The sequence below is a fragment of the Hemitrygon akajei genome, unplaced genomic scaffold (genome assembly GCF_048418815.1).
Source record: "Hemitrygon akajei unplaced genomic scaffold, sHemAka1.3 Scf000054, whole genome shotgun sequence".
In the NCBI taxonomy this organism is placed as follows: Eukaryota; Metazoa; Chordata; class Chondrichthyes; order Myliobatiformes; family Dasyatidae; genus Hemitrygon; species Hemitrygon akajei.
Genome location: NW_027331940.1, coordinates 3,745,327 through 3,766,437, shown reverse-complemented (window position 1 = coordinate 3,766,437; position 21,111 = coordinate 3,745,327). Strand labels below are relative to the sequence as shown.

General features: G+C 48.3%; 1 protein-coding gene across 3 annotated transcripts in view; it reads left to right on the top strand.

Annotated features, from left to right (window-relative positions):
* The window catches only part of LOC140721328 (NACHT, LRR and PYD domains-containing protein 3-like), a 43,774-nt gene extending 28,795 nt beyond the window's left edge, over positions 1 to 14,979 (top strand). For all 3 annotated transcript variants that reach the window (XM_073036175.1, XM_073036174.1, XM_073036173.1), the window contains exons 6-11: positions 99 to 270; positions 379 to 444; positions 5,038 to 6,775; positions 13,651 to 13,737; positions 13,895 to 14,061; positions 14,226 to 14,979. In XM_073036175.1, the coding sequence (XP_072892276.1) occupies positions 99 to 270; positions 379 to 444; positions 5,038 to 6,775; positions 13,651 to 13,737; positions 13,895 to 13,967 (2,136 nt within the window). In that variant the 3' untranslated portion in view covers positions 13,968 to 14,061; positions 14,226 to 14,979. The remainder of the gene's footprint in view (positions 1 to 98; positions 271 to 378; positions 445 to 5,037; positions 6,776 to 13,650; positions 13,738 to 13,894; positions 14,062 to 14,225) is intronic.
* Positions 14,980 to 21,111: the final 6,132 nt, after the last annotated feature.

The following is a 21,111-nucleotide window of genomic DNA, read 5'->3' as shown; positions in this document are numbered from 1 at the left end:
TGTTATGAAGCTAGTGGGGCCATGAACATATATTTTCCTCAACATTCTCCATGTCTGTCCGTCTGCTCCATAATAAGTTCATTGTTTTCCTTTTGTAGAAAGTCACTGAGCTGACAGAGAAGGGAAACCGGACAGAGAGTTCCAGACTCTTCCTCAGTTTGGTGATTGGCAAAGGTTCCCAGGCCCGGAGGGCGATGTGGGAATCATTTGTGACATGGAGGACTGAGTTACCGAAGTTGGACAGAATACTGAGGGAAATACAGGAGCGAGGTATGTTAAAAACACACACTGAACGCAAAGGTACATTGAAATAAATTTTAGTTATTTAATTATTTTGGCTCTGTTTTCATGGATTTTTAAAAAAATATATTTAAACAGGTCCTGATCCACAGGAATACATGAACATTGCCCAAGGGTTATTTGAGTTACCCACTCAACTGATAGGTGAGTGATGAAATGCACAGTTCAAATCACGCCTCAAATGTTAGTCTGGGACTTCGCAAAATCTGGGAATCAAAATTCACCATTAATCATTCGCTGATACGAGGAAATCTGCAGATGCTGGAATTTGAAGCAACACACACACAATGCTGGTGGAACGCAGCAGGTCAGGCAGCATCTATGGGGAGAGGTACAATTCGCTATTGACCTCCACAGAGATTGTCTGGCATTTCCTTTACACCTGTTACTGCATCTAGAACATCATTTTTCTGCGGTCCGATATCTTCTTTTTTTATTCTTGATATATCTGAGAAAGAAAAAAGTACTTTGGTATTTTTTCTTATATTATTGACCATTTGCTTGCATTCCCTGCATATTCATGTATATCTAGGAGCATCTATAACATAGTTGCCTCCATCACGACCCACACAGTAGATTCCAGGCACCTACAAGTCTGTGAAGAAAACTACCCACAATTGCTGTAAGTTTATCCCATCTCACCTTAACCAAAGTCCCTCTGGTATTAGACACCAGTCTTATGTAAAAATAAACAGACAAAATAAAGGCTGTTGACCCAAACTCTTATCTCTCAAACTTGTACACCTCAGTCAGATCTCTATTATACCACCAGAGTAAACAAACCAAGTTTATCAAACCTCCACTTGTATCACATGTCACCGAATCCAGGCAACATCCTGATGAACCTGTTCTGCACCCTCTCCAATCCTTCCAAGAGCTGGACAATCAGAAGTGAACACAAATTCCAGATGCACCCAAAACCATAAGGTCCAGGAGCAGAATTAAGCCAATCGGCTCAGTGAATTTGCTCTGCAAATCCTCTCAACTCCATTATTCTGCCTTGTCCCAGTAAACGTTGATGCTTTTCCTAATTAGGAACCTATCGACCTGCATTTTAAATATACCCAATTACTTGTCTTCCTCAACTGTCTATAATAATAATATCACAGATTCACCACCTGCCAGTGAAAGAAGTTTCTCCCAATGTGGATCACCGCCAGCCAGGACAATTCACACAGTTCTCAAGCATGTTAAATTTCTGTATAAGCATTCCTTGTGGGACCTTGTCAAACACCCGACTGATATCCAAATAAAAAATCTCCATGTGTGACTTCATCTGTCACCTTTGTCACCTCCTGGAAGAACTCCACCGTTAGCAAGACGCAAATCCCGCCCAAAGCCTCGCTGCTGAACACCAAACCACCTCAAACATTCTCTCTGTCATACACCCGTGGGACAGAAGATATAAAAGGCTGAAGGTTCGTACCACCAGCCTCAAGGACAGCTTTAATTCTGCATTTATAAGGCTATTGATTGTCTGCAACTATGTTATTATTGGCTCTTAATAATAATAAGACAACTTTATTTATAAAATTGCAACATCCTGCATCTCGTAACTAATAACCACTCACTTAGATAACCACAATATATTTACAGAAGAGCAGAAAGAATTCACTTAGTGTATGAACGGATTTAAGGAGCAACTAATAATAGATTATGTATCTATCGAGCACTGGGAAGAGTAGAAATCTTTCAATGTTATATTATCTATCAAAAACCATTTGATTCTGTCTCTCACATGGTTAAGAGGTTCCAATATTATAAAAGATGCATCCAATACTTGTGAAATTTCTACAACATCTAATGAATTACAATAAACGCCCTAATAACAACCACAACGGGACAGCCACTGTTACCAAAATAAATGCAGACTTTTTCCAGAGTGACGCACTAAGCTCACTATGGTTTTGTCTGGCGTCAAATCCACTCTTGAATTTCCTGAATCAGACAAAAATCTGTATCGAATCGGTGGAAAAAAGCGCAACGAATTATACCTTACACAGCTATACAGGGATGATTGGAAATTAGTTACTCTTGCATCAGTGGAGCTAAAACAATTAATTCAAATAATGGAACTAATTTCCAAAGAAACCATATATAGCATATATAGCTATGCATGTGATTATATAAAATATTAAATTAAATAAGTTGTGCAGAAATAGAAATAAAAAAGAGATTAGTGAGTCAGTATCGATAGGTTCTGTGTCCATTCAGAAACTGGATTGTAGAGAATAAGAAGATGTTTCTCAATCGTTGAGTGTGCTTGAGTGTCCGATCCTGTGCAGTAGTCCCCATGAACCAGATGGTGATGCAGCCAGTTATAATGCTTTGGAAGTTACACCTGTAGAAATATTCGAGAGATGTTGGAAACTCGAGATGAAGTATAGCCACTGTTTTACCTTCTCTGTAGCTGCATCGATATATTGGGTCCAGGTCAGGTACTGAGAGATATTGCACCCAGGATTTTGAAATTGCCCACACTCTTCACTTCAGATCCACCTGTGAGGATTGGTGTGTCGTGTTTCCTCATCTTACCCTTTCTGAAACCTACAATTAGCTCTAACGATATATTTTCATCAACGCAAGGAGGATTCAGCACTCCGCACAAGCATATGCAATTCTGATAAGGGGTACACATCACTGAACGTAAATGAAAGCATAACCCATAAAAATGAAGAAACAATCATAATAGAAGAACGTTAAACTTGGAAGAGTGTAAGAGCCTGACTCCCCACGGAAGATATCCCCACGATCTGAGCGATGTCGACAAGGAAGCGTTGAGCGCCTGGCTCAGAGTTGGAGACCTCTTCCCAGAAACGGAAGAGGTCATTGTAGCAATACAGGACCAGGTGGTTAACACATCTAGTTATCAATAATAACGAATAAAGGCCAGCAGGTTCAAGGTGATAAATGCTGAAAATTACAAGAGCTGCCAGAAACAATTGAACACATTACAGGATCCTGCAGTAGTTTTACTCAATCTGAGCACTGACAATAAAGTGGTAGACAACTTTCACCAAAATCTTGCATAAACTACAACTGACGAAAAACACCATCCCTCGCTACAAATACAAGTCTGCTCCACTTGTAGACTTAGAGTCCGACAAATCCACCGTGACCGATCCATTATTACAGATAGGACAATTCATAATAACTGTCCGGCTATAGTTTTACAGGATAAACTATCAAAAACAACTCCTTAAATAGATAAAGCCATTCCAAACACACATAACTTACAGAAATCAATTAATGAAAAACGTTAGAAATATGCTGAATTAAAAGTGGAAATTGAAAGACTGTGGAACACAGTATACATTGTCCCGATAATAATATCAACAACTGGTATCATCCAAACAGCACTACACAATAGTATTAAAGAATTAGCTCCACACAGCAATGTTCATGTAAATCTTACGAAAGCCACAATAGTATACACCACGAGAGTAATCTGAAATTATCTATCAATTGAGAAATGAATGTGCTTGGATATGCCCATACCTCAGGATTTGCCATTTTGAATTAAGAAAAAATAAAAATTAATACTCGGTTATTTATAACGAACCTTTCATCGGGGGAATGTCGTTCAAATTGCGTTACAATGGGATAAAGTGAAAACTAGAAAATAAAAGACAAAATAATTTCAATTACAAGCAAGGTTCAAATTTTAAAAAAAAGTTTTACGCTGGTGCTTAAAAGTGACTAACGGAGTCTACATCCCTTACACAGTACTTGCAGAAGTCTTGGTCTCCCTAGTTGAATATATCTGCCTCAGAATTTTGTACAGTACTGTTGTTTTAATTGTTGAATTCTACAGTTTAGGAGAATAGTTCAAAAATAAGCAAAAATATCTGACCTGCCAACGATCATTTGGCCTTGTACCTTATTGTCTGCCTGCACTGCATTTCGTCAGCAACTGAAACACTGTTTCCCTGAACTATTCTGTTCTGCTTTTCCTTGTAGGACCTCATTGCACCGACGTGATGATATTATTTATTTGGATCGCATGCATAAACGATTTCATTGTATCTTGGTACATGTGACTATAAAAAAACAATTTGCCAAGATGTTGTTGTCAATAACACAGAGCTGCTTGGTTGTTTAAGATTGTTACACCCAGGGGTGGTAGCAGGGATACGCTCCCACGACCTATTAAATGCTCCCAGTGGCGTGCGACTCAAACAGCCTCAGACAATCAGCTCCAGCTCCTGGCCTTCACGTGTGGCTTAGCTACTAAGCTTGGTAGAGGCATTTCTTCCCATAGTAGAAAGGACAAATGCGGGTTACTGCCACCTGATAACCAGTCATTTCGGGCAATTGGGGCTCGTCGGCCGTGATTGGCACCTCATCCAGAAGAAGGAAAACAGTGACCTCACGCTGTACCCCTCATGGGGGAAACTTATGAGTAAACCCAGTGGGGAAAAATCTGGAACTGGAGCCCCTAAGGCAGTCTTACGTTGCATTCAATGCGGTCTGTCAACTCCTGTGACACTTCTGGTGCCAAGCTCTATCAGTCTCTGCAGTTCCTTTGTGTTCATCGTCTGCTAATGATTTTCTGGGACATCCATCGCTGTCAAATTCCACTGTCTGTAAACAAAATTTTACTTTCTGTCCTAATATCCATGGAAGCATTGAATTAATTCATGTAATCTCAAACACTGAATGTTCAAATGCCGTTATAATGTTCTTTGTCAGTTGAGCCATTTAACATTTTGATTATGTTCTCTGTTCTTATGGAAGATGTTCAACAGAAACACAAGGAGACTCTGCGGGGACAAACTGAAACACTGAGAGTGAACACGATCTTGATGAGGGAGAAGGTCAAGGTTTTCCAGCTGTTTGATCGATACGTTGAGCTCACGGTCATTTCGACTGTTCGAGATCGGAGACTGGTGGAACATGAGCTGCTGGCAAGAGGCAGAGACCACGAGGAGTGGAGAGAGAAACATCTCCGCGGAGAGCTGGAAAAAATCCGGACTGATCAGTTGTACCAGAGCAGCTTTTCCTGGAGTAAATCCAAACCTGGGGATTCAGCAGCAGTGACCGGAGTCGCGGGGATCGGGAAAACCACAATGGTACAAAAGATCGTTTATGACTGGGCCACGGGGAAAATATACCAACAGTTCCAGTTTGTCTTCAGTTTCAAATTCCGGGATTTAAACTCCATTAACTGCAGAATAAACCTGAAGGAACTGATTCTGGATCAGTATCCTTACTTTGGGAATATCCTGACAGAGGTCTGGAAGAACCCAGAGGGATTGCTGTTTATATTCGATGGTTTGGATGAATTCAATGACACAATTGATTTTTCTGACAGTCGGAGAAACACAGAACCTCAGTCCACATGCACACATCCTGAATTCAAGTGCAAGGTGTCTGACATTGTGTACAGTTTAATCCAGGGCAAGCTTCTCCCAGGGTGTTCAGTGCTGGTGACCACCCGCCCCACTGCACTACATTTATTGGAAAAGGCGAAGATCAGTGTCTGGGCTGAAATCCTGGGATTTGTTGGTGAGGAACGGAAGGAATATTTCATCAGACATTTTGAAGATCAGACAGTGGCAGCAGCTGTTTTCAAACACGTGGAGGAGAACGAGATCCTGTACACCATGAGCTACAACCCCTCCTACTGCTGGATCCTCGTCCTGGCACTGGGCCCCTTCTTCACACAAAGTATCAGGGAACCACAGCGAATTCCCAAGACTATCACCCAACTGTACTCCTACTATATTTACAACATCCTGAAAAACCACGGCCGTGAGATTGAGAACCCCCGTGATGTGTTACTCAGGGTTGGTCAGATGGCCTTCAGAGGAGTGTCCGAGAAGAAGATTCTGTTTACAGATGGAGATTTGATCAAGTACGATCTGCAGCCTTCCCAGTTCCTGTCCGGGTTCCTGATGGAGCTTTTAGAGAGAGAGGATTCTGCCCGGAGCGTGGTGTACACATTCCCACACCTCACCATCCAAGAGTTTGTAGCTGCAGTCGCACAATTCCTGAATCCACATCCAGGGGATATCCTGATATTCCTCACTGAAGCCTACAGCATTATAGATGGGCAATTTGAGGTATTTCTCCGTTTTCTTGCTGGTCTCTCCTCCCCAATGACAGCTCGGGGCCTGGAGGAGTTTCTGGGTCCATTTCCTCATGAAACAACCTGCCGGGTAATTGACTGGGTTAAGGAGGAGGTTAAACACCGGATTGGAAACACTGGGACTGAAGCTCGTAAGAGGAGCCTCCTGAACACATTGCACTACCTGTTTGAGTCTCAGAATCGTGAACTGGCTCAGGAAACACTGGGATCAGTGGAAACACTTTCATTCAGTGGAATGACACTGACCCCGATTGACTGCGCGGTCCTGTCTCATGCCATCGGATTCTGTGATACAATAAAACACCTCGACCTGGAGAACTGCCACATTCAGTGTGAAGGAATCCAGCGGCTGGGACCCGGGCTGCACAAGTGCCAGAAGTTGGGGTAACTTGATTTATCTCTCACTCTAAACTGTGAAACTGTCTCATTGTGTTGTTTCAATGTAAAGGAGTTTCGGTAAATTTGTAAATCAGATTAAGAAGAATTGTGACAAATACCCAGGGGATTGGTCAGTAATTCCCCAAGGACGAGAGGGCCCTGTGGCTCCTTCTGAAGGGATGTTGGAGACTTCATCAGATCAGGGAACAACAACCATTGGTTTACTGGTAGTAAATCACAGGAATAGCCGTGTTTCTCGCTGCCTGTGACACGTCCATTGACAATGTTCCTTCTCACTGTTACTGACACCCAGACCGACACTGACTGCAGCAGGTGGGTCAGAGATTCACGCCCCCTTCCCGGTGAGGGACAAGTGACCGTCAGCAGACTGTTCCAGTGAGAAGGAAAGAAATACCATTGTGAGATTGTCCTCCCCTGCCCTTCCCCGTGTGTGACTTTGCTCACTTCCAGATCCGCAAAGAGCGAGGGCGCATCTCCTCTGGGCCTCTGTTCAGACCCAACATACACGTACAAACATTTATGCATCCACTCGTCTTGTAGGATTATCGTTTACCCTTGGAATCCTCCTGTGGGACCTCTCATCCCAATCCCCCTTCCATTCTTTGGGATCAAGTACCCATCGCCATTTCTCCCGTGGGTTCGCTATTACACTTTCCTAATCTTCCTGTGCGATGTCTTTACCCCACCCCTCTTCATCCTGTGGGATGTCTCATCCCCATCTTCCTTCTTCCTGTGGGATCTCTCAACCCATCCCCCATCCTCCTGTGAGAACTCTCTTCTACACACCCCATCCTCCTGTGGGATCACTATTCCCTATTCCCCTTCCTCCTGTGGGGCCGCTGTTCCCATCCAGCGTCCTCCTGAGGGATCTCTCTTCCCCATCAATTTCCTGCTGTAGGTTCTCTCTTCCTCCTGAGTGATCTCTCTTCCACATCTCCCTTCTTCATCTGCCCTCACTATTCCCCATCAGCCGACTTCCTGTGGGATCTCTCTTCCCCATCCCCCTTCCTCCTGTGGGATCTCTCTACCCCATCCTCCTTCCTCCTGTAGGACCTCTCCTGCCTTCCCCCCTCCGCCTGTGGGATCTCTCTTCCCCATCCCCCTTCCGCCTGTGGGACCTGTACTCCACATCGCCTTATTCCTGTGGGATTTCTCTTCTCCATCCCCCTTCCTCCGGTGGGATCCCTCTCCCCATCTCTCTTTCTCCTGTGGGATCTCTTTTCCCCAACCACTTTCTCCTGTGGGATCTCTCTTCCCCATCCCTTTCCGCCTGTGGGAACTCTCCTCCCCATCCCCTTACTCCTGTGGGATCTCTCTTCAATCCCACTTCCTCCCCTGGGATCTCTCTTCCCCATCCCCCTTCCTCCGCTGGCAACTCCCTTCCCTATCCCCATTCTTCCGGTGGAATTACCCTTCCCCATTCACCTTCCTCCTTTCACAAACCCCTTACTCCCGTGGGAACTCTCTTCCCCATCCCCCTTATTCCGATGTGATCTCTTTCCTCAGGTGGGTTCGCTCTTCCCCATATTGCTTCCTCTAATGGGATATCCATTCCCCATTCGCCTTCCTCCTTTGGGATCTCTCGTCCATCCGACTTCCACCTGTGGGCTCTCCCCGTTCCCCTTCCTCCTGTGGGTCCTCTGTTCCATGTCCCCTATTCCTGACGGCTCTCTCTTTCCCATCCCCATTCCTCCTGTGGGATCTCTATTCCCCAACACTCACCCTCCTGTGGGATCCCTCTTCCCCATCTCCCTTCCTCCTGTGGTATCTCACTTCCCCACCCCCTTTCCTCCCATGGGATCTCTCTTCCCCATACCCCTTACTCTAATGGAATATACCCATCCACCTGCCTGCTTTGGGATCACTCGTCCATCCGACTTCCTCTTGTGGGCTCTCCCCATCCCCGTTCCTCCTGTGGGTCCTCTGTTCCATGTCCCCTCTTGATGTAGGATCTCTCTTTCCCATCCCCATAACTCCTGAGGAATCTCTCCTACTCTTCCCAGTCCTTCCTCTTACTGTCGGATCTCTCTTCCCATTCCCTTTGCTCCTGTGGGATCTCTCTATGTCAACACCCTTCCTCGTGGGATCTCTCCACACCATCCCCCTGCCTCATGTGGGGCTCCTGTTCCCAAACTCCTTCCTCCGGTGGGATCTCTCTTACCCATCCCCCTTCCTCCTGAGAAATCTCTATTCCCCATTTTCCTTCTGTGAGATCTCTCTTCTCCATCCCCTTCCTCCTGTGGGATCTCTCTTCCCCACCCCACTTCCTCCTATGGGATCTCTCTTCCCCAACCCACATTCGCCCGTGGGATATCTGCTCCATCCCCCTTCCTGCTGTGAGCTCTCTCCTCCCCATCACATTCCTGCTGTTGGAACTATTTTCCCCAACCCCACTCCTCACTCCTCCTGTGGGATTACCCATCCCCATTCACCTTGCTCCTGTGGCATCTCTCTTCCCCATCCCCCTTCCTCCTGTGGGATCTTTCCCCATTCACCTTCCTCCTCTGGGATCTGTCTTCCCCAACCCCCATCTTCCTGTGGGTGCCCTCATCCCCATACCCCTTGCTCCTGTGGGAGCCTTCTTTCCCTTCCCCCTTCCTACTGTCGGATCTCTCTTCCCCATGCTCCTTCCTCTTATGAGATCCCTATTCCCCACCCCACTTTCGCCCGTGGGATCTCTGCCCCATCCCCCTTCCAGCTATGCGGCCTCTGTTGCCATCCACCACCCCCCCCCCCACTTCCTGTGGAGTCTCACTTCCCCATTCCTCTTCCTTCTGTGGGATCTCTCCTACTGTCTGATCTCTCTTCACAATGCTCTGATCCTCCTGTGCGATCCCCCTTCCCCATCCCCTTCCGGCTGTGAGCTCTCTCCTCCCCATCAAATTCCTGCTGTTGGAACTATTTTCCCCATCCCCACTCCTCCTGTGGGATTACCCTTCCTCATTCACCTTCCTCCAATGGAATCTGTCTTCTCCATCCACTTTCCTCCTTTGGGATCACTCGTCCATCAGACTTCCTCCTGTGGGATCTCTCTTCACCATCCCCCTTTCTCCTGTAGAATCTCTATGCCTTATCCCCCTTCCTCCTTTGGGATCTCTCTTCCCCATTTCCCTTCCTCCTGTGGAATCTCTATTCCCCATTAACCTTCCTCCTCTGGGATCTGACTTCCCCATCCCCCATCTTCCAGTGGGATTTCTCTTTCCCATACTTCTTACTCCTGTGGAATCTCTATTCACCATTACCCTTCCTCCTGTGGGATCTCTCTTCCCCATCACCTTCCTCCTGTGGGATCTCCATTCCCCATCTCCCGTCCTCCTGCAGGGCTTCTGTTCCCATCCCCCACTCTTCTTGTGGAATCTCCCTTCCACACTCCCCTTCCTGTTTTTGGATCGCTTGTCCATCCTCTTGTGGGATCTCTCTGCCCCATCCCCCTTCCTCCTGTCGGAACTCTCTTCCCCATCCCCCTTCCACTTGTGGGATCCCTCTTCCCTATGTCCTGTGGGATCTCTGTTCCCCATACCCATTGCTCTAATGGAATATACCTTCCCCATCCACCTTCCTTCTTTGGGACCACTAGTCCATCCGACTTCCTCCTGTGGGCTCTCCCTTCCCATCCCCCTTCCTCCTGTGGGTCCTCTGTTCCATGTCCCCTCTTGATGTGGGATCTTTCTTTCCCCTCCCCATACCTCCTGAGGTATCTTTCCTACTCACCCACCATCCTCCTGTATGATCTCTCTTCCCCGTCCCTCCTCATCCTGTCGGATCTCTCTTCCCCATCCCCCTTCCTCCTATTGGGCCTCTGTTCCCATCACCCCATTCCTGTATGATCTCTTCCCCGTCCCTCCTCTTCCTGTCGGATCTCTCTTCCCCACGCTCCTTCCTCCTGTGGGATCTCTCCCATCCTCTTTAGTGCTGTGGGATCTCTCTTCCCCATCCCCCTTCCTCGTGGTATCTCTCCTCCCCATCCCCCTTCCTCCTATTGGGCCTCTGTTCCCATCACCCCATTCCTGTGGAATCTCTTTTCCCCATGTCCAACTCTTCTTGTGGGATCTCCCTTCCACAGCCCCTTCCTGCTTTTGATCGTTCTTCCAACCGACCTCCTCCTGAGGGCTCTCTTTTCACCATCCTCCTTCCTGCTGTTGGGCCTTTGTTCCCATTCCCCTCTTAGAAACATAGAAACATAACAAATACGTGCAGGAGTAGGCCATTCGGTCCTTCGAGCCTGCACCGCTATTCAGTACGATCATGGCTGATCATCCAACTCATAACCCTGTACCTGCTTTCTCTCCACACCCCCGATCCCTTTAGCAAAAAGGGCCATAACAAACTTTCTCTTAAATATAGCCAATGAACCGGCCTCAGCTGTTTCCTGTGGCAGAGAATTCCACACATTCACCACTCTCTGTGTGAAGAAGTTTTTCCTGATCTCGGTACTAAAAGGCCTCCCCTTTAACTTTAAACTGTGACCCCTCGTTCTGGACATCCCCAACATCGGAATCAATCTTCCTGCATCTATCCTGTCCAATCCCTTTAGAATTTTATACATTTCAGTAAGATCCCCCCCCCCCCCTCAGTCTTCTAAATTCCAGTGAGTATAAGCCTGGTCGATCCAGCCTTTCTTCATATGAAAGTCCTGCCATCCCAAGAATCAATCTGGTGAACCTTTTTTTGTACTCCCTCTGTGGCAAGAATGTCTTTCCTCAAATTAGGGGCACAAAGCTGCACACAATACTCTTGGTGCGGTTTCACCAAGGCCTTGTACAACGGCAGTAGAACTTCCCTACTCCTGTACTCAAATCCTTTTGCTACGAATGCCAACATACCATTTGCCTTTTTCACCGCCTGCTGTACCTGCATGCCCACCTTCAATGACTGGTGTACAATGACACCCACGTCTCGCTGCATTTCCCCTTTTCCTAATCGGCCACAGTTCAGATAATAATCTGTTTTCCTGTTCTTGCAACCAAAGTGGATAACCTCACATTTACCCACATTAAATTGCATCTGCCATGAATTTACCTACTCCCCTAACCTATCCAAGTCACTCTGCATCCTCTTAGCATCCTCCTCACAGCTAACACCGCCGCCCAGCTTCGTGTCATCCGCAAACTTTGAGATGCTGCATTTAATCCCCTCGTCTATATCATTAATATATATTGTAAACAACTGGGGTCCTAGCACTGAGCCTTGCGGTACCCCACTAGTCACTGCCTGTCATTCTGAAAGGGTCCCGTTTACTCCCACTCTTTGCTTCCTGTCTGTCAACCAATTCTCTATCCACATCAATACCATACCCCCAATACCGTGTGCTTTAAGTTTGCACACTAATCCTTCTCTATGATTTCTTTTCCCCGTTCATCCTATTTCTGTCGGATCTCTATTCCACACGCTCCTTCCTCCTGTGGGAACTCTCTTCCCCATCCTCCATCCACCGGTGCGATCTCTTTTTCCCTTCCCCCATCTTCATGTGGGATCCCTCTACCCATGCTCCTTCCACCTGTGGGATCTCTCTTCCCCATCCCCCTTCCTCCTGTGGGATCTCTCTTCCCCATCTCCCTTCCTCGTGTGTCCACTGCTCCATGTCCCTTCTTCCTCTGGGGCCTCTCTTTCCCAAACCCATTCCTCCTGAGGTATCTCTCCTACTCACTCCCCATCCTCCTGTATGATCTCTCTTCCCCGTCCCTCCTCTTCCTATCGGATCCCTCTTCCACATCCCCTTCCTCTTGAGGGATTTATCTCCTCCCCTTTTGTTCCGTGGAATCTCATCCCCATCCACCTTCCTCCAGTGCGGTCTCTGTTCCCATCAATCTACTTCCTGTGGGATCTCTCTTCCCCATCTCCCTTCCTCCTATGGGATCTCTCTTGCCCTTCCCCCGTCCTCAAGTGGGATCTCTCTTCCCCATCCCCCTTCCTCCGGTGACATATCTGCCCCATCCTCCGTCCTTATTTGGTATCGGTCGTCCACCCTCTTCCTCCTGTGGTTTCTCTCCTACTGATCCCCCAACCTCCTGCCTGATCTCTCTTCACCATTCTCGATCCTCCTGTGGGATGTCTCTTCCCCATCCCGCTTCCTGCTGTGGGATATCTCTTGCCCATCAAATTACTGCTGTTGGATCACTCTTCCTCATCTCCCTTCATCCTGTGGGATTCACCTCCCCATACACTTTCCTCTTGTGGGATCTCTCTTCCCCATCTCCCTTCCTCCTGTATGAACTCCTTCCCCGACTCTCCTCTTCCTGTCGAATCTCTTTTCCACATTCTCTTTCCACCTGTGGGATTTGTTTTCCCCACCCCCTTTCTTCCTGTGGGATCTCTCCTCCCCACCCCCCTTCCTCCTTTGGGTCCTGTGTTCCATGTCCCCACATCCTGTGGGATCTCTGTTCCCCATCCCCCTTCATCCTGTGGGATCTCTCTTCCCCATACATTCCTGCTGTGGGATCTCTCTTCCCCATCCCCCCTCCTCCGGTGGTATCGCTCACCCCCATTCCCCTTCCTCCTGTCGTATCTCTCTCTCCTATCCCCCTGCTTCCTGTGGGATCTCTCTTCCCCATCCCTTTAGCTCGGGTGGGTCTATTTCACTGTGTTGCATTGACATTTCTGCATTTCGGTCAGGAACACCTTTCTCTACATCGGGAATGGGACAGAATATGTGGAGTTTACAGGGTCAGATTGACAGACTAAATTACTGACATTCGAATAAAACCCTGGAGCTGGTCATTGAGGGACATTGACAGTGATGGGAACTCCGATCAGTGATTTGCTGAAGGGTTTAATGTTTCCTGAAATATCCGAGTGAGAGAAATTCCCGCAAACCTACGGTTTGATTCACTTTGTTTATCAATTTGTTTGTTTGTGCTTAGACTCTGTTATAATAAACTGGGAGATTCAGGAGTGAAACTGGTGTCTGAGTCTCTGAGGAACCCGGAGTGTAAAATACAGAGACTGTGGTAAGTACCAGACTGTGGGAGATTGTGTTTACAGTCACTGGGTGTCTGACACTAAACATTAATGTGATCAGTAATTGTGTTACTGATAAACACTGGGGATTTGTACCGTCTCCTGTCTCTCTGAGTCCTTCACTCTCACGCTCTCTCTCATCTCCAGGCTGTGGGAAGTCGTCTCACAGATTCTGGTGCCGAGGATCTCGTCTCCGCTCTCAGTACAAACCCATCACTGATGGAGCTGGACCTGCTATTCAACTCGCTGACAGACCGATCTGTCCCCGCTCTCCGCCGCCTTATACTGACCCACCCGAGTCTGGAGCGGATCTGGTGAGTGTTTGTGTTAATGTTCAATGTGATAAAATATCAGCGGATCCGCGGGTTTTCTGGTGATATTTGTCTGTGAGTGTTGTTGAAACATTAACCCCGGTCCCCTGTTACTGACACTGTTGTGTAATCTGTTTATTTCATCTTTATTCTTCCATCTGTTTCAGGCTGGCGGGGAATAGGTTCAGTCGGACCGGGAGGAAGGAACTGAGATCTCTGCAGGAACCCAGACCCGGACTGAGAGTGGACTGTGAACATCCGCGCCCGCGGGATGAGGACATTTTGGCCGATTCCCCGCACTCCCCTTTAACTCCCTCTCCCCTTTAACTCACGCCTTTACCTGTAATGGCCGCGAGCCGGGGGTAATTCCCAACGGTTTTAACGGAACCGACTCCAGTCTCGAGCTCAGTGACATCGGAAGCCATCCCGCATTGACGTATTTCCGCCTGCTGTTCGGCGGCACAGCTTCTGCCGGATGTGCGGGTTCGAGACTCCCCCACGTGAGACCCCGGGGAATTACACAGACAGGAAGAGCTCGTGGTCCGGGGCTCAGTCCGGGACACCGGTGTCCCGGGGTGGGATTATCCCGGGAGAGAATCCCTTTACTCCCTTTGCTGAGGACGATGAATTCACAGTCTGGCAGATATAATGACGTCAAATTGACAAATACCTCGGCAGTGACCCTGGATCTGCAGCGATCTCGAATACGGCCCGAAAGTGTGATTTTATTATCATCGGTTCCCCGATATAGAGTGACGGTGAAAGACGGGACTGAATATTTAACCTGTCACTCGTTGTCTCCGGTCAGTTAATTGTGTGTGACCGTGAGTGAATCGGGAGCAACTTATTTATTCCCGCACGTCAGCAGCTCACACATTGTTTAATTTACATTTGTCATGATGAAATCAATAAACAGCTGTAACTTCCTGTCCAGGTGCCGGACTCGAGTTTTATTTGAGGTTTCTGCTGCCCCCCGCACCCTGTGCACTGCAACAGTGGGTCGGAGCTCCTCACACTGACACAGTAGCGTCTCAGCTCCAGGCTGAGGGAGGTCGGATGCCCAGGATCTCAACTCCACCAAAGCCCCTTCCTGGCTAACTGACACGCTCTCGCCCCCCCCCCCCACCACAACCGGGAGACAGTTAAAATCGACTGTAATATCAGACGTGACACCACTAAAATCCGTAGTACGAGAGGGACTGGGGATGAAATATCGGGGTCAGACACAGAGTGAATCTCCCTCCACACCGTCCCATCACACAATTCCGGGGTCAGACACAGAGTGAATCTCCCTCCACACCGACCCATCACACAATTCCGGGGTCAGACACAGATTGAATCTCCCTCCACACCGTCCCATCACACAATTCCGGGGTCAGACACAGAGTGAATCTCCCTCCGCACACACCCCTTCCCATTCACTCAAACCATCCGCATTCCTAACGGGTCGCACCCCTACCTATTCGTTTCCATCGTCCGAACATTTCAACTGGGCCCCACCCCTTCCTATTCACTGCCACCATCTGCCTCCCAATGACACCCCTTCCAGTTCATTTCCAACGGGTCTGTGAACCTGGAAATTGCCGGGCACTCCTGAATTCCGTGTTTGACACAACTCAGGGCAGCGTTTAGGGAATTTGACGGGAACGCCGATGGTTTATTAGTTACAAGGAAAGTCGAGGGTCGTGAGGATGTTGACGACTTTGTAACACTGACGAGCTTCTCACTTCTGGCGGAGACGGTGGATACGATCGAAAGGAAGGACCTTCGGCAGGTCTTCCTGCAAATGGGGTGGGGTGCGTGAGAGAGAGGTTTATGGTTTCAGTGTCCCAACACGGGGTGATTCATTACGCCTGGTTCCCGGTGTTCACATAACACACAGGAAGTTTTACAGGGCACGGTTCCCGTCTCCATATCCCAAACTGGAAACTTTGCCAGGCACGGTTCCCGATCTCTGTCTCCACACCGAGAGTTTTACCGCGCACGGTGTCGGGTCTCTGTATCGACACCGGGAATATTACCACACAAGTTTCCTGGTGTCTGTATCCTCCTCTCTCTACGACACGCGGAGTGATAACGCACAGGATCCGGAGATGAGGATGTCGGATCGGTCTCTATCGTTTGGGATATATTTATTAATTGTGATAAACAGTCTGCGCAATCGTGTGTAGGGTGGTCGAGAGTGTCTGTCCTGCGAGGGGCTCCTGATTGAATAGTGATGGCGACAGAAGGATTTAGAATGGTCACTGAGGGGGGAGTGAAAGGTTGACTGAAAATGGTCTCCGGGGAGAAAGTGATGGGCTGAGTGACAATGGGCGCCAGGGAGGGGACGATGGGCGGAATTATGATGGCCGTGGTCACCTTGTTTCTCATGGCCGACAGGGAGGGAGTGATACACCGACAAGACAGTGGGAGTGACAGGCAGAGTTAAAATGACCGACAGGGTGGGGATGACGCACTGAGTGAAAATTATCACGGGGTGAGGGAGTTCCCTGCTGACTAAAAGTAAGATTCTGGATTAAAACCAGAAAATAAAATTACTAGCGGGACAGAGTGACGCACCAACATAACATTGCCACCAGGCGAGAGACGAGCGAATTGAAAACGGTCTCCAGGGAGGGAGGGAGGGAGGGAGGGATGCACAGTGAGAAAATGGAGCCCAGAAAGTGACAAGTCGGAGGGAGTGGCGGCCCGACCTGAAATAGTCCCTGATTTCTTTGTTACATTGGCCGACAGGGAGAGAGTGATGGACAGACTTCAAATGGCCAACAGGGAGGAAGAGACGCACCGGGTAAAATGGCCGAAATGGAGACAGTTGCACATTGAGAAGAGAGGGGGAGCAATGGGTCGATGTAAAATGATCTAATGTGAGAAAGTGACGCTCTGATATGAAATGGCCATTGCTTCGCTTCAGCTGTCTGACGAGGCAGCTTAGGGTTAGTGATACCTTGTTTAAAGTGAGCGCCGTGTAGGGAGGGCGTGAATGGTCGATTGAAAATGACCGCCACCATGGTTAATTCTGTCGAGGAAAAGGGAGAGATGTGGTGACTGAAGGAGACCCCGTTCGGCTGGGTTGAAACGGGACCAAGACGGAGCGACGCCTCTGTTAAAGTGAGCGGCAGAGAAGGAGTGAAGGACACCTTGACCTCAAATGGCAGACGCTTCACTTGAAATGGCCGCTGGGGAGGAACTGAGGGCTTTGATAGAAGTGAGCCCAAGAGAGGGAGCGACGCGCTGATTTAAAATGGGCGAATCCTTGGTTAATGTAATAGCAATATTTTAATTTGTGTTTCGAACAGTCCTGGGTATTGTGTATATGTTTTAATTCTAATGATGTTGTCATTGAATAAACTAATGTATATATCTCAGATATTCACACATACACATGTACATGTGGGTTTTGGGGAGGAGGGGTAAGGAGTTTGGGAGGAAGAGGAGTGACGGGACGAGGAGTGGACTGATGAGACGGTGAGCGTGGCGAAGTCCACTGACTCAATAGGGGACGGTAAAGCGAGGGGCGAATGTTCCTGTCACAAACTGGTGGCCGACATGGAGAAGATCCAGACGGGGCGAGGAGTGAGACGACAGGAGGGGAGCTGGAGTGATGGGACGGGAGGGAGGGGAAGAGCTAGGACAGGGAGGGACGGTCTCACCCTGTCACAAAATGGCTGTCTGCAGAAGGTTAAATGGAGAGATGTGACAGCGGGTACCGAGGGAAAGGCGAGGAAGGATGGGCAGTTGAGCTTGAATAAACAGGGAAAGAAGTGAGTGGAGGATGTGGAAAAGTGTGTGACCCATTCTACGATGCTGGGAGAACGGTTGCCAATGGTAACCATCACAAAATGGCCGTCAGCTAGGGTGAGATGGACGGTAATAGAGGGGAGAGCGAGGGAATAGAGAGAGGTGTGTTTCAGGAGTGGCGGGATGGCGAAGATGGGAGAGGGCGACCCATAACAAGGGAGCTGAAACTGTGGGGCAACATGAGGAGGAAGAGGCTGGAACCGATAACCCCTGTCCCCACCACCAGCGTCTCCAAAGTCCCGCTTCGATAATTTTTCAACCCGTCCTCAGGTGGTTCGGCCCGAATCCTTCAGACTGTCTCGTAGACTGGGGAACGTGTCGTCACTGAGGCCCGTCTAAGGCAGGAGTGGGCGCTGGCTCGCTGGAGATGAAGGCGAGGACCGGTGATGCGGGCTGTTAGCGTGGATCACCACTATTCTCTGCGGATGGGGTATGAGAGGAAGGGATCAGATTGAGGAGGAGAGGGAGAAGAAAATGTGGGGAGACAAGACGAGATGAATAAAATCATTATCACTCTACCGTCTTCCATTCCCCACCCCCTCAGCCTCCCTCTCCCACATTCCTTTCTCTCTTCCTCTGTTCCCTATTCTCCCCCCATCTATTCCCCCAACTCTTCCCCCACCCTATCCTCCTCCTTCCACCCCCTCACTGCCCTTTATTTCCTTTCTACCCCGTCCCCATCACTCTTTATCCCCTCCTGCTCACTTGCTCCCACCCGTCTCTTCCTACCATCTTCCTACACTGTCTAGGCCCCAGTCTCTCTACCCTCCCCCACGCCACTTCGCCCCATCTCTTTTTTCCTGGCCTCATTCCAAATCTCTCCCGCACCCCGGCTGCTCTCTCATCTACGACTTATCTCTCTCTCCTCCTGGTCTATCTCCCAACCTGGTCTCTCCCGCTCCCTCAATGGCCTTTCTCACCGTCTCACTATCCTCCCTCCCTAGTCGTTCTCTCTCCGCCTTCCCAGATTCTTTCTCTCCCAGACTCCCTCTCTCCAATTCTCTCCGTCAAAGTTAAAAACAAATTTATTATGAAAGCACATCTATGTCACCAGAAACAGCTCTGAGATTCAGTTTAGAAACATAGAACACAGACATATAGCACAATACAGGCCCTTCGGCCCACAAAGCTGAGCCGAACATACACAAAACAACATAACATCATAACCATCATAGAATCAATGAAACATATCTGCTGATGGTAATTAGGCAGGGTTTCTTCCTCCAGGGTCCTTCCCCACTCTTCACCCTCCTCTGTCTGCCTCCGACCCGCTCCAGACTCTCTCTCTCTCTCTCTCTCTCTCTCTCTCTCTCTCTCTCTCTCTCTCTCTCTCTCTCTCTCTCTCTCTCTCCTCTCCTCTCTCTCTCTCTCTCTCTCTCTCTCTCTCTCTCTCTCTCTCTCTCTCTCTCTCTCTCTCTCTCTCTCTCTGTCTCTTTCTTCCTGATGCCGCAGTCCCTTTCTCTCCATCTCAAACCCCAGAATCTCCCACGGGAGGAAGTGCGAGGAGAGAGAAGGGTGGTTGTTATACAGAAAGATTTAGAGGCAGTGAGAAAAAAGAGAGGGACAGTCAGACAGGCAGACAAATGCGGGAATCAAACTATTCTGATATGAAGTACACGAAACTAAAATGAAATGAAAGCAGAAGGATGAAAATCAAGTCAGGTCAAGTCAAACTTTATTGCCATTTCGACCATAACTGCTGGTACAACGTTTTTCAGGACCATGGTTTACATGACACAGTACAAAAAACTAATATTAAAAAAAAACACAGAGAAAGCTATACTAGGCTACAGACCTACACTGGACTGCATTAAGTGCACAAAAACAGTACTGGCATTACAATAAATAATAAACAGAACAGTAGGGCAAGATGTCAGTCCAGGCTTCGGGAATTGAGTCTGATTGCTTGGGGGAAGAAACTGTTATATAGTCTGGTCGTGAGGCACCGAATGCTTCGGAGCCTTTTCCCAGACGGCAGGAGGGAGAAGAGATCGTATGAGGGGAGCATGGGGTCCGTCATAATGCAGTTTCCTTTGCGGATTCTGCGTGTGGTGTAAATATGTAAAATGAAGGAAGTATCACGACAGAAGAAACTGTTAATCAGTGGAACAGAATGAACTCCAGACCCGGCAACATCCTTGTAAATTTCCTCAAAAATGTATCATTCTACTTCAGCGCGACATCCCATCTCCTGTACTTAACTCTTTGATACATGAAGACTAGTTTGCCCAAAGCTTTCTTTACGACCCGATCTACCTGTGACGCCACTTTCAACAAGTTATGGACCTGTATTCCCAGCTCTCTTTGTTCTGCCGCACTCCTCAGTGCCCGACCGTTCAACCTCCCCTGGTTAGTTCTACCGAAGAGCAACACCTCGCATTTGTCTGCGTTAAATTCCATCAACCATTTTCAGCTCATTTCTCCAGCTGGTGCGAATCCGCTGTAAGTCATTACAGCCTCCCTCGCTGTCCACTACACCTCCAATCAGGTTGCCATCCGCAGATTTCCAGTAAACCACATTATCATTCAGATGGTTGATATAGACGAGAGACAAAAACGTACCCAGTGCTGCTCCCTGCGGCACTGTAGGAGTCACCGGCCTCCAGTCAGAGATGCAACAATCTCCCTCCACTCTCTGGCTTCCACTACAAAGCCGATGTCTGATCCCATTTACTGCCTCATCGTGAATGCCGAGCGACTGAACCTTCGTGACCAGCCTCCCGTGCGGGAGCTTCTCATCTAGTTACTGACACGGACACGATCACGTGGCAAACATCATTCACCAAAGAGTTGCTTTAAGTGGTAAACGCATAAAAGTTGCTATACATTACTATAAATACAATCCGCGTCCTGTTTTAGAGCCAGAGGCCTACAATAACATGACGAGCGATCCAGTATTGCGGATAGGGCAATCCATAATGCCTGGGATAGCACACCAGGACACCCAGTCGTGAGCGGGAAGTAGAGGTGCGAATACGTGGGGAATTCGGGAGATAGGTATACGAATAATAATCACTATAATAGCAATAATAATAGAAGTAGTAGAGATACTTGAAGAATTCCTCTCAAATATTGCCCGAGACTGTCGAAGTGCCGCCAATGTAGATAGGGTCAAATGTGTTATGTGACTCCGGGACCGCTTTGAGAAGTGAAATGAAGATGATACTGAAAGTCAGACCGTTACACTCGATCACTTGTGAGGGGACGAGACGTTTCACGTCGCTCCTGTTCGGTGGGGAATTCGTTTGGGAC